The sequence below is a fragment of the Haliaeetus albicilla genome, chromosome 7 (genome assembly GCF_947461875.1).
Source record: "Haliaeetus albicilla chromosome 7, bHalAlb1.1, whole genome shotgun sequence".
Classification (NCBI taxonomy): domain Eukaryota; kingdom Metazoa; phylum Chordata; class Aves; order Accipitriformes; family Accipitridae; genus Haliaeetus; species Haliaeetus albicilla.
Genome location: NC_091489.1, coordinates 15973237 through 15987039, shown reverse-complemented (window position 1 = coordinate 15987039; position 13803 = coordinate 15973237). Strand labels below are relative to the sequence as shown.

At 42.8% G+C, this 13803-nt stretch overlaps 1 protein-coding gene across 1 annotated transcript in view; it reads left to right on the top strand.

The window, feature by feature from the left end:
* The window catches only part of CNKSR3 (CNKSR family member 3), a 64128-nt gene that overhangs the window by 36952 nt on the left and 13373 nt on the right, over positions 1-13803 (top strand). Inside the window, exons 3-6 of the mRNA XM_069787054.1 lie at positions 1517-1719; positions 3039-3126; positions 5971-6012; positions 7861-7980. Coding sequence (XP_069643155.1) covers positions 1517-1719; positions 3039-3126; positions 5971-6012; positions 7861-7980 — 453 coding nt within the window. The remainder of the gene's footprint in view (positions 1-1516; positions 1720-3038; positions 3127-5970; positions 6013-7860; positions 7981-13803) is intronic.

The window sequence follows — 13803 nt, the reverse complement described above, 5'->3', positions numbered from 1 at the left end:
GGGACTTTGGGCAGAAGTTGAAATGAGAGGTTAAGGCTGGGTATAAGGAGACACTTTCTTACTCTGAGGACAGTCAGACGGTGGATCAGGTTGCCCAGAAGGGTTGTGCAGTCTGTCCTTAAGAGGTTTTCAAGACCTGCCTGGATAAAGCCCTGAACAAGCTGGTCTGGGCTCACAGCTGAGCCTGCTGTGAACAGGAGTTTGGACTGAGACCTCCTGAGCTCCCCTGCAGCCTGGGTGAGCTGGCTGTGATCCTGAATCGAGGTACTGGGAACCCCTGGAAATGTGGAATTGAAGGGAATTAAGATTTGCTCTAGTTGCTTTAGTTCTTTGAGGGGGAAAGGAGAAAGAGTAGATAGTATAGCTGACTAAACTGCGGAACCTGGAGGTTGGTAGCAGAATCTGCAGCAGTAAAAGAATAGAGAAAGACAGGGTTTTTTGTATTTGTGGGTGGTGGGTTTTTGTTTTGTTTTTTGTTTTGGTGGTGGGGTTTTTTTTGTTTTGCTTTGGTGTAGTTGTGGGTTTTTGTTTGTTTTTAAAAGTAGGAATTTTCACCCTAAAAGCATTGCCTGGGACTTAAATTTCAGAAGATACCCACAGGTTTTGCAAGGTGGGATAACACAAACGCAAAGATACTCGGCAACATATTGCTACATAATTCACACATTTGCAAAAATGACAGCAAAAAGAAGAAAATCTTGATTATGAGATTGAGTTGCCTTCAGAACAGATACAGTATAGCATTTCTGATGTGTTTGGAATGAGATGATCAACATGTTGCTTAAAACAACAGGATTGTAATATTACGGAATGTGGTTTGTATTTGAATGTATGAAGTTGAAGTTACAGGCAGGACTTAGATTTTTAAGGTTTAAAAAATTTTTATAAAGATGCTGTTGAATAAAAAATACAATGTCTAAGAATGATTTTAATTATCTATGTATAGTGTTAATGCACTCCTCAAACTTGTAAATAATTGCCCTGCTGTAACCAAGGAGCACAGTTACTGAAAACTTGTGATCCAAATATTTATTCCAGCTTTTGACTGTGAAATTACATTTGCTTCCTGTTGATGTTTTTATCTCTTTCCAGATTAAACTTATCTTTAGTTGTGAATGAAATATTACTTCAGTGTTTATGTACCACAGTATAGAAAACATTTTAAGCAAAAACATTTACTTTCCCTTAACAAAAAGAAAAACAACACAATCCTGTTACTCCAACTACATCTTAAAGGTGAATGACATCCGATAGGACATTGGGACTTCATTCGGATTGAAAAGTGTCCTCAGATGTCATTGTTGTCAGAAATTAGGGGGGTTTGGCACCCACAAAAGTATTCTTTAGTGGCTGTAGTGTAGAACAAATCTTAGAAGGCATTTTTGCAAAAAGCAGGAAAAAAAAGAATTGGGCAAATTCTCAGACCTTTCATCCCCATATGAGTTTGTAACTTGTGGTATAATAAATAGGATGACTCAATAGGGAGATTTATGAAGCTTAATAACATTCTTTGCAGAACTATGGCCTTGAAACAGACAATATGAAGAACCTGGTTCTCAAGCTGCGAGCATCATCCAACAATCTGCAAAATTACATCAGCAGCCGTAGGAAAAGTTCAAATTATGATGGAAATACCTCTCGCAAGCCCCCCAATGAATTCCTTACTTCTGTGGTAGAGCTTATTGGTGCTGCTAAAGCCTTGCTTGCATGGTTGGACAGGTAAGAATAAAATCTTTGTGTTCTAATTTACTGCTGTAATGAATTGCTTCTCCTTGTAGGGCAATTTCTAGATGCTTGGGTGTAAAGATCTTGATCTTGCTCACGCCTTTTTTTTGGTGGTGCCAGAAGGCCTCTAGTGAAAAAACTTGGTCTAGGGTGTCTACTCTTGTGCTTCTGCTCTTGCTAAAACCAGTGAAACTGTTAACATTGTATCCAAACTGGAATTTATAAAAGAAGGAGTCTTCCTGTTCAGGTCAGTTTCTCATATATGTGACTTACTCCTCTCCCTTTCCTACATTCTAAATTGCTTGTCATTGGCAGGTCCTTTTCTAAAAGAATTTTTAATGTTCTGCTGAAATTGTGGCCTTAGCTCTGTGATTTGGAAATTGAGCAGTGGGAGAGACTCCCCCCCCAAGACCCCGAGTTGTTTTGTGACAGCTGCAGCGGAAGCAAACAGGCAACAGAGCGGGTCGGGTGCTGGCCTGGATGCTGTCCATGATAACAGATGAACATAAATTCTCAAGCCCCTTGCCAGCTTTCCTGAGAAGGAAGGTTAGGAAGAGAGCTGCATGGGGACCAGCAAGCAAGGAGCACTTTTATCCTTTAATATCCCTGTTCTCCAGCAAGGAGTTGGTTCCGTGTCCAGGCAGTGCTGTTAACAGCTTGTGCCTCTCACCTGGTCCTCTCCTCTCACCCTGTTGTTGGCAGCTCACCCTAAATTTCTTCTGCAACTCACTGTCAGCGAGATGGCGTGTCCATTTCCAAACCTGCTGGGGTTATTTCCACCTCCCACCCCCCCACCTTCTAGCTCTTTCAGCTGCCTGGAGGGTCTGAGGTGAGGCACTATAGGCTCTAAAGCAGCACTACCTATAATGATCTTTCTCTAAGACTGAGACTCACTGCAGCTCTGTGTGTAAAATGTGAAAATCCATTTTTCTTCTTTTAGAGAATCTCTCTAATCAAAGACTTGGAAGTTAGAAATCCACTCACTGGCAAACCCAAGGGTGTGATTTTTACAACACAGTCAGTATGATCTGACTTGAGCATGCAGCTGAGAGAACTGTAGTTTGGAAAATTGTCCGTTTCTTCTGGTTTTGCCCTCCAAACTTGCTTACCACAGGGCTAGACATGCACCAGTTTTGGTGAAAGGACAGAGCAGGACTGTGCAGTCAGGAATATTTATATTGTAATACTGTATCCTCATGCTTGTGTGGATGTCAGAGTTTCAGCTCTTGCTCTTGTGTGTAATTTGTCACTGATAAGGTAGGATGGGAGAAGACTGGTCCCTTTGATCTAAGGGGAATTTTCTCTTGTTGCAGGACCCCGTTTACAGGTATTGCTGACTTTTCTTCAATGAAGAACAGAATCATTCAGCTCTGCTTGGATCTCACTACTACTGTTCAGAAGGTCAGCTGATTTCTTTTCCTCTTTGCTTTCCAAAAGGGAAGGAAAGGGGGTGTTTGGGAAATTAATGTGCTCGCTGTGCACAGAGTGCTAACTGGAAGGACTTGAAACTTGGACTTGAAAGTTTGAAGGTCCATGAAAGTCAGTTTCAGTTGTCCGTTTTTCTGAGTTGTTGTGTCTGTCCCTCTGTTCCCTGCCTCTTAATTTCCAATTTTGTGATTGCTAGCTGTATTTTAAGTGACTGTGGTTTGAAGGCTATTCGTATTTTCTTGAGCTTTAATGGAAAGAGGGTTAGGTTTTGAAATAGTTGGTCTGCATCTGAGGATTTTCAAGTTCCAAACAACATGTTGAAAAACAGTTATCAGTGCTAACTCTAAACAAAAAATATGACTCCATTGGTTATTATAGCTATGCTTGCAGACTCCTTGGGTCTTGTCCCATAGAGAGTGTTTTAGCCATCAGATGGGAAATGCGGCATGTAATTGAAGGAGCTGTCACCTTTACAACACAAATCCCGCTAGCCAGGCTTTTTCTGCCAGTAGTGTGAGACCACACTGTTTTGTTCAAAACTTACCATTTATCAGCTGTGTGATGGGTGCTTGTATTGGTATTGGCTAAATGGACATGTAGTAGCTGTGGCAATCTTGGCAAATGACATCGTTTCGCTCTCTGAATAATACTGCCTGTCTTTGAAACTGTTCTGACAGCATGCCACTCCTTTGGCTGTGAAGCATTGTGTGCACGCTTCAGTTCCTGCTGAACTTGCTCGTAGCCGTTAGTCCATGGCCATATATTGTTTGAACTCTGAAGGACCATGTCCTGTGACGTGGGTGATTCTCTCCCTGTTTTGAGGGGATGATGTCAAAGGACAGCAGCATCCTGTGAGTTGTCACGCTATGATGATATACAGTTATATCAGTTGGATCATTGTGAAAGGATAGTGTCTGGATATTATAAGTTCAAAGGTGCACCAGTTTGAACTTGCTGCTGAATGCCCTTCTTGTTTGGGCACTGTGTGTGCAATTGCAGAAAGTCAGTGGTTTACAGCTACAGATTTGCAGACTGTGAAGCAGAACAGTAAGCATTTCTAGTAGCAGATGGTGTTCACCCAAGAGCGCTACAGGAACTGAGTTATGAGATTGCTGAACTATATTAATCAAACTACTAAAAACGGTGTCTAATCTGTCAGTTAAATTGGCCTTTGATGGCAGGGGAATGGAAGTTGGCAAATATAACCCAAGCCTACTAAAAAGCATCAGAGTACTTCTCTGCCAATTTGATATGAGCTATAATAAAACATGGGATTAGTGCATAAGAGAGCAAGCATTAATGGGGGAAGAATCAGCACTATTTTGTACTGGGACACTGCAGATACATTAGAATGGTCCAAAGGAGTCCACTGATGTGGAAAAGAGAAATACAATTGAAGAATCTTTAGGTGAGTTTTTAGACTTCAGTATTATTTCTTATTAGGCAATAGAGTGTAGGAACAAATGGTCAGTTGTCATAGTGGAGAAGAGACCAGAGTGGCTCTTGTGGAACCAATGCTGCTTTGCTTAATCATAAACGATGTGTAAAAGTGGGTGAATAATAAAGCAAGGTAGGAATGCAGTAAGATTCCAGTTGACTTTAATGACAGCTATATAGATACAAAGAACAGAGTTTACTCCACTGTTTCTTAAAGTTTTATGGCAAACTTTAAGCTTAAAATAATAATTAGTGTAAGTAGAAATGAAGAGGAGCAGAAGGACTTTGCAATACTGAGCAACTGGGTTGCATGATGATAGGTGACAGTCACTATTGATTCATGCAGAGAAAAATTATGCTGATGCACTATGATGGAGTCTAAACTTTGTAGTAATGTCTTGAGGCTTTTGACAGAATGTAAAAAAGTGTGACCTCGGTTCTTGGTGGTCATTACAACAGAGAAGATAGCAGAGCTGTTTTATATATGCCTGGTGTGGTTGTATCTGGAGGACTGTATGGTTTTTTTGGACTTCTGTATTTAAAAGCACAGAATAGAGTTAGGAGGGAACAGAAGCACTGTTGAGGATGATCAGAAATACAGAACAGCTTCAATTCACAGCTCCTGGATGCATCTCTTGGGCATTGTATGGTAGTTACGCAGGTTGAGATGTTAAGGGCAAATATCTTGGAATTTGAGCTTGTTTAAATGCTTAGGGTTTGGGGGTTTTCTCCCTATAGATATTGTAAATCTTGTTTCATTATTTACTTGCTGTTTTAACTTTTTAATTTGAGAATCTAATACCATTCTGTAGTTCAGCTCTTCTTGCCTTGCAGAAAACAACGACGACTTCTGTAGTTTGTTACATGAACTTGTTTCAGTCCAAAGAATTTTGGTACCTGGGCTGTGTAAATAATGCTTTCTGTGTAGTCCTCTGGCCCTCAGGAATTGATAGCATATTTTAAAAAAAATCACTTTTCATTCTATTTTTAACAATATGTTTTAGATTCGTTTTGATGCCTGGGACAGAGAAGCACCTGAGTCAGGGTTTATCAGTGTAAGGCAAACTTGTGTGCCTGGCCTTCTGAGAGTCTAGTTTTATTGTGCAGGGTTCTGCTTCTCTGGAGGAGTCTGCTGCTGTAATTGAATCCCATGTTCTCTTAGTTATCAAGGTTTATTATTGCTTTCTACCAGGGCCAGAAAATAGTTGTTTAACAGTACATTTGAGCCCTACTGGGTGAAACTAATCTGATTAATCCCTGCAGCATGAATAACTCTATTTCAGTTTGAGGTTAAAGTGTCAGTTCTGCAGAGTTTTCAGAGATGATGTGTTTACATGTTTATTGGTTAATGTAGGGCTTTTGTTCTCGTTTTGTTTTTAGGACTGCACTGTCGCTGACATGGAAGATAAAGTTCAGGCTGTAGTAAGTACACATTTCTGTTGAAACTCAGCTGCCTGCATTCACATTTATTTCGGTAGCTTCTATGCTGACTGTATTCACAACAGCTTTCCAATCCCACACATACAAGCATGTCATGCAAGTAAACATTGTTATGGGCCATTTTGTGAATATTCTTTACTGTAGAGGAAATCAATGAAATTTGAACAGATGGGTAGTGTGTGTAATAGCATGGAGTCAAGTATTCCTTAAAGTTTCATTGCACAGCTATTTTTTCAAGAGAACTTAGACCTCAAATTTTCAAGGCAGGGGAGTACTGTAGAATGATCGTAGGTTAAATAAACCAATTATGCCTGTGATGTGCATTTAGTGCCTTAATAAGGCTAATTAAGCTTCTTCATATAAAAGAACTGCCCTGCCACAGAACTGAAGTTCTGTCTTTGTACTTGAGCTTGAGTTTTCAGGGTTGTTTGAAGCAGCCCTGTGACCAAATGAGGAGCGTAATGGAATGCTTTTTTTTATTTTGTAACAGTTAATCATCGCTTCCTGCTTTTGACATGAACCAGGCTGTGCTCTTTGATAAGGCCTTCCGCTAGCTCATAGATGCTTAAGAATTTAGTAGCACAATAACTAAAAATAATTTTGTCCATAAATAATGAGACCACGTAAAAGGGAGTTTTTTGCATCTTTCTTTTTCCATTTGTGCACACCCACTCTGGAAGTAGGTATTGTTGTTTGGAGTTCCCTTGTTTGAGCAGTTCCTCACATTCACACTTAGGCATTGTTTTGATTTATTTTATTGCTGCTCTATAAATCTGATGTAAAACAAACCAAAAATGTTGGAACTATTGTTTCCAGGGACCATTGTAATCCAAAAAAATATATTCCTACGAGACAGGTCCCCCCATCCTGTAATTACCTATGTCTACTTTGACTGAAGGATTCAAACCCCTTGTGGAAAGGTGGCTTACCTTGCTCCTTCCCAAATTGTGTATAACTAACTACTGTGCTGTCTACTAATCCTCCCTCGCCTCTCCTTTAAGCTTTTGTAACCTACTTTGAGTTTCAGTATTGCTTCAGTTAATGTGAAGACCCAAAACACACTGTGGGGCATTAATGAAATTTGTGAGTGTAGGGAGGGCACAGATTTGTTTTTCTGATTAATTAGCCATTCTGCTAGTTAAAAGTTCTACAAGACAAAGCCATTCTGCCCCTGACTTCACTGACACGCACACAAAGTCAGAATTCGCCTTTAGTTATAACATTGGCTTAGGATCAGTATGTTTTGGTCAAAAGGAAATATGAACCTTGCCTGTGTAAGCATTCCAGAAGAGGTCAGTTCAGAGGCATGGTGCAGACAAGTAATGCTGAAACGCTTAAGTGCTAGATGTCATACCTTATGCTGTAAAGCTTTGTGCAGATAAGTCAGTGGCTAGCACCTCACTTTTTCTGACACTTGGCCAATTTTATTCTCACAGCAGAAATAAAGAACAGTATGAAAAACTGTCAATTGATTATCAAAATGTTTCAATACTTTAAAGGGTTATATTTTCATTAAAGTAAACAAACCCCAAACCCAATTTTTTTGCTATACCTTGTGTTTATTTTTTTAAACAGAGGATGTGTTGACATCTGTTAGCGATGATGAGGTGGCACTGATGGAAACAGGTTGTTTGTACTAGGTTACAGTAAGAAAATAAATGGGCTGTAGAATAAATCTGTACAAATGAATCTTCTATTTCGGTGATTCTTAACTATGCTTTATTAGTGGACCAAGTTTTAGAACTCATTTCCTTTATGTTTTTGAAAACTGAAAGAGGAAAAAGCCTGGAGAGAAGTTTTGTAGCTGTTTTTTGTATGTTCTCATTGTAGGCCAAGACTTTAAATGGCATTTGCGATAAAGCCATCCGATCAACTACAGATCCATTGATGAGCCAGTGTGCGTGTCTGGAGGAGGTTCATTTAACCAACATTAAACCTGGGGAAGGCCTGGTAAGAACTGATTCTGGAGTGTCCTGATGTCCCCAGTGTTTAATAAGTAGTCTTGTGAGCCACTGCATGTGTGAGTATAGCAAGATATTTCAAAACCAGTAATATCCTATGGGGAGCAGAAAGAGGCATGGAGAGGAACTGTGAAAGTTAATTGTTAGGCAGTGTGCTGGAGCGGCTGCCAGAGATGGGTGTGCAGGTTAATAGGTTTGATCCCTGTCCTGGTTTTGACAAGCACTGTGGCTACTCAAACCCTGGTGATGGGTGATGCAGCTGAACCAGAGAATCAACCAGTGCCAGTATCAGTTGCCCCTATACACAAGAAGAAATGGACACAAAAGTCAGCTTGTTTAGTAAAGGAGGATGAAGCAGGGCCATCACAAGAACAGGAGGAAGAGGCAGAGCAAGAGGTAACCATTCGATCCCTATCCCTGAATGAGCTAAGGGATATGCGAAAAAATTTCAGCGGTTGTCCAGGTGAGCACATTATCACCTGGCTGCTCCAATGCTGGGATGATGTGGCTAGTAGCCTGGAATTAGAGGGTAGGGAAGCCAAGCAGCTGGGATCACTTTCTAGGGAAGGGGGCATTGACAAAGCAATTGGAAAAGGGACACAAATCCTCAGCCTCTGGAGGCGATTCCTGTCAAGTGTGAAGGAAAGGTATCCCTTCAAGAAAAATGTTACATGTCACCTAGGCAAGTGGACCACCATGGAGAGAGGTGTCCAGTACATGAGGGAATTAGCCATGCTACAGATGATTTATTATAACCCAGACAATGCGCAGGTACCCACAGGTCAAGATGAAGTCCAGTGCACAAGACCCATGTGGTGGAAATTTGTATGGAGCGCACCATCGTATGCCAACTCATTGGCAGTACTGGCCTGAAAAGATGAAGAGGCACTGACAGTGGACAAAATGGCTCTCCAACTCTAGCAAGATGTGAAGAAAATCTCTCTTCCTCCCTATGGGCCTGCATCTCAGTTATGGAAAAACTGCCCCAAAAGTCCGAAAACCTATTTGGAAAAACAGTTCCAGGAGCTCCAGCAACTCAAAGAGGATAGGTCCTACTCCCCACTTCTACAGACCGGTATCTCAGCTATTACGAGTAAGCATTCTTCTGCTCAAGAGAGAGGATATAGAGGGTACACACCACAGAGTACCCTGTGGTTTTACCTGTGGGACCACAGAAAGGACATGAAGTGGGGTGGAAAATCTACCTTGACCCTAGAGGCACAGGTACATGAATTGCAAGGAAAACCAATCACAAATGGGGGTACCTCCAGGCAAATTGCTGCTCCAGTCTCCAGTTGGCAGTTCCCCAGGCAGAGCGGAAGGGCTGATCTTGCTTATTATCCTATGGAAAGGAATTCTAATCTGTTTTTACAAGGAGTGAGTAGAGAATCCTATGACCAGTACTGGAGGGGCCCTGCCTCCAGCCAGGTGGAGGAGAGGGACAACCAGGTTTACTGGACTGTGTGGATCTGATGGCCTGGCATGTCAGACGCACGGGAGTATAAAGCTCTAGTGGACACCGGTACACAGTGTACCCTAATGCCATCAAGCTATAAAGGGGCAGAAACCATTTTTATTTCTGGTGTGACAGGGGGATCCCAACAGCTAACTGTATTGGAGGCTGAAGTAAGTCTAGCTGGGAAAGAGTGGCAAAAACACCCCATTGTGACTGGCCCAGAGGCTCTGTGCATCTTGGCATAGATTGTCTCAGGAGAGGGTATTTCAAGGACCCAAAGGGGTATGGTGGGCTTTTGGTATAGCTGTTGTGGAGACAGAGGAAACTAAGCAGCTGTCTACCTTGCTTGGTCTTTCGGAGGACCCTTCAATTGTGGCGTTGCTGAGGGTTGAAGAACAACAGGTGCCAATTGCTACCACAGCGGTGCACCGGCAGCGATATCACACCAACCGAGTCTCCCCGATTCCCATCCATAAGCTGATTGACCAACTGGAGACCCAAGGAGTGATCAGCAAGACTCGCTCACCCTTCAACAGCCCCATATGGACAGTGCAAAAGTCTAATGGAGAATGGAGGCCAACAGTAGACTCTTATGGCCTGAATAAAGTCACGCTGTGGCTGAGTGCTGCTGTGCCAGACATGCTAGAACTTCAATATGAACTGAAGTCAAAGGCAGCCAAGTGGTACGCCACAACTGATATTGCTAATGTGTTTTTCTCAACCCCTTTGGCAGCAGACTGCCAGCCACTGTTCGCTTTCACTTGGAGGGGTGTCCAATACACCTGGAATCAACTGCCCCAGGGGTAGAAACACAGTCCCAGTGATTGCTATGGACTGATCCAGACTGCAATGGAACAGGGTGCCAGAACACCTGCAATACATTGATGACATCATCATATGGGGCAACACAGCAGGAGAAGTTTTTGAGAAAGGGAAGAAAATAGTTCAAATCCTTCTGAAGGCTGGTTTTGCCATAAAAAAAAAAAAAAGTAAGGTCAAGGGACCTGCACAAGAGATCCAGTTTTTAGAAATAAAATGGCAAGATGGATGTCATCAGATCCCAGTAGGTGTGATCAACAAAATAGCAGCTATGTCTCCACCAACTAATAAAAAGGAAACACAGGCTTTCTTAGGCATTGTGGGTCTTTGGAGAGTGCACGTTCCAAATTATAGTCTGATTGTAAGCCCTCTCTATCAAGTTACCCAGAAGAAGAATGATTTCAAATGGGGCCCTGAGCAATGACAAGCCTTTGAACAAATTAAATAGGCGATAGTTCATGCAGTAACCCTTGGGCCTGTCTGGGCAATGCAAGATGTTAAAAATGTGCTCTATACTGCAGCTGGGGAGAATGGCCCTACCTGGAGTCTCTGGCAGAAAGCACCTGGGGAGAACTGAGGTTCACCCCTGTGCTTCTGGAATTAGGGATACAGAGGACCCGAGGCCAGCTATACTCCAACTAAAAAAGATACTGGCAGCATATGAAGGGGTTCGAGCTGCCTCAAAAGTGGTTGGTACTGAAGCACAGCTCCTGTTAGCACCCCAGTTGCTGGTGCTGGGCTGGATGTTCAAATGGAGGGTCTCCTCTACACATTATACAGCTGATGCTATGTGGAGTAAGTGGGTCACACTGATCACACAACAAGCTCAAATAGAAAACCCCAGTTGTCCAGGAATCTTGGAAGTGATCATGGACTGGCCAGAAGGCAAAGATTTTGGAGAGTCACCAGAGGAGGTGATGCATACTGAAGAGGCCTCACTGTATAATAAATTACCAGAAAATGAGAAGTAATATGCCTTGTTTACTGATGGGTCCTGCCATATTGTAGGAAAGCATCGGAGGTGGAAGGTGGCAGTGCGGATTCCCTTATGACAAGTTGCAGAAACCACTGAAGGAAAAGGTGAATCAAGTCAGTTTGCAGAGGTGAAAGACATCCAGCTGGCTTTAGACGTTGCTGAATGAGAAAAATGGCCAATACTTTATCTCTGTACTGCCTCATGGATGGTGGCAAATGCCCTGTGGGGGTGGTTGCAGCAACAGAAGCAGAGCTTGGAAGCTGCACCAAGGCAATGCAGAGGTAAGCCCATCTGGGCCGCTGCACTGTGGCAAGATACTGCATCCCGGCTAGAGAACCTGGTTGTGGAAGTATGTCATGTAGAGGCTCATGTAGCCAAGAGTCAGGCCACTGAAGAACATCAAAACAACCAGCAGGTGGATCAGGCTGCTAAGATTGAAGAGGCTCAGGTGCATCTGGACTGGCAATGTGAGTGAATTATTTATAGCTCAGTGGGCCCATGATACCTCAGGCCATCAGGGAAGAGATGCAACATATAGATGGGCTTGTGATTGAGGGGTGGACTTGCAGGTTATCCATGAATGTGAAACATGCTGCAATTAAGCAAGCCAAGTGGTTAAAGCCCCTGTGGTATAGAGGACAAAGGCTGAAATATAAATATGGGAGGCCTGGCAGATTGACTATATCATGCTCCCACACACTCGCCAAGGCAAGCACTGTGTGCTTACAATGGTGGAAGCAACCACCGGATGACTGGAAACATCTTGTGCCCCGTGCCACTGCCCAGAACACTGTCCTGGGCTTTGAAAAGCAAGTCTTGTGGTGACACAGCACCCCAGAAAGAAATTAGTCAGACAACAGGACTCATTTCTGAAATAGACACCTGGGCCAAAAAGCATGAGTGGGTATATCGCATCCCCTGTCATGCACCAGCCTCAGGAAAAATCAAGCAATACAATGGACTGTTAAAGGCTACATTGAGAGCAATGGGTGGTGGGATCTTCAAATGCTGGGAGGATACACATTTAGCAAAAGCCACCTGGTTAGTCAGCACTAAAGGATCTGCCAGTTGGGCTGACCCTGCCCAATCAGAACTTTTACATATTGTAGAAGGGGATAAAGCCCCTGTAGTGCACATAAAAATTACGCTAGGGAAGACAGTCTGTGTTATTCCTGCCTCAGGCAAAGGCAAACCCATTGGCAGGATTGCTTTTGCTCAAGGACCTGGGTACAATTGGTGGGTAATGAGGGAGGATGAGGAAGTCTGATGTATACCCCAAGGGGGTTTGATTTTGTGTGAGAATAGCCAATGAATTAAATTGTATGATGTTAATTGGTACATAACAATGTATATTATCACTTCTGTGGTAGTTGTATGCCATATCAAGGGTATTACAGTAAAAATCACCCAGGTTAATGAAGAATGAACTTTGATGAAACCGAGCAAAGTGCAGTGATGATGGAACTGGACAAGCACAGTAGTGATGGAACCAGAACTGGCTTCAGCACGCAGCAGTTTGACACCACACACCATCTTTCCTGCCCTGAAAGACTGTTATGATACATGGAGCCCAAAGTCATGGACTAAATGAACTCAATGGACATTTTAGTGGGATGTTCCATAGACTAAGGGAATGATATCTGTATGTATATATGAAGAGACAGGAAAGGTGATTATCTGGGATGTACTGGAAAGTGTGGGACCTGGGCATGACATAAATGGTATAGAGTAAGGAGTGGATATTGTCTTGTTTTTGGCTGGGCTAGAGTTAATTTTCTTCATAGTAGCTGGTATGGGGCTATGATTTGGATTTGTGCTGAAAACAGTGTTGATAACTCAGGGATGTTTTTGCTACCGCTGAGCGGTTCTTACATAGAGCCAAGGCCTTTGCTGCTTCTTGACCCACCCCGCCAGCGAGCAGGCTGGGGGGGCACAAGGAGCTGGGAGGGGACACAGCTGGGACAGCTGACCCCAACTGACCCAAGGGATATTCCATGCGATATGACGTCATGCTCAACCTATAAAGCTGGGGGAAGAAGAAGGAAGGGAGGGATGTTTGGAGTTATGGTGTTTGTCTTCCCAACTACCCATTACACGTGATGGAGCCCTGCTTTCCTGGAGATGGCTGAACACCTGCCTGCCCATGGGAAGGGGTGAATGAATTCCTGGTTTTGCTTTGCTTGTGTGTACGGCTTTTGCTTTACCTCTCTTTAAACTGTCTTTATCTCAACCCACAAGTCTTCTTACTTTTACCCTTCTGATTCTCTCCCTCATTCCACCGTGTGGGGAGTGAGTGAACAGCTGTGTGGTCCTTGGTTGGGGTTAAACCATGGTAATCCTAAATATAATTTTTGATGATAAATTGTTGCAGATTTGTGTCTTAATCAGGATATTGGAGAATTTACAGATGTTTGTGAAATCAGTCGTTTTATTTTTGCAAGTTACTTTAGCCAGCTGTTTTTCTAGGGGAGCCTGGGGGACAAAGAAGGTGATGAGAAATGATGTTTGTGTTTTGAAAGACACATTTTTATGTGTGTTTATAGCAAGACTGAGAAGAATAT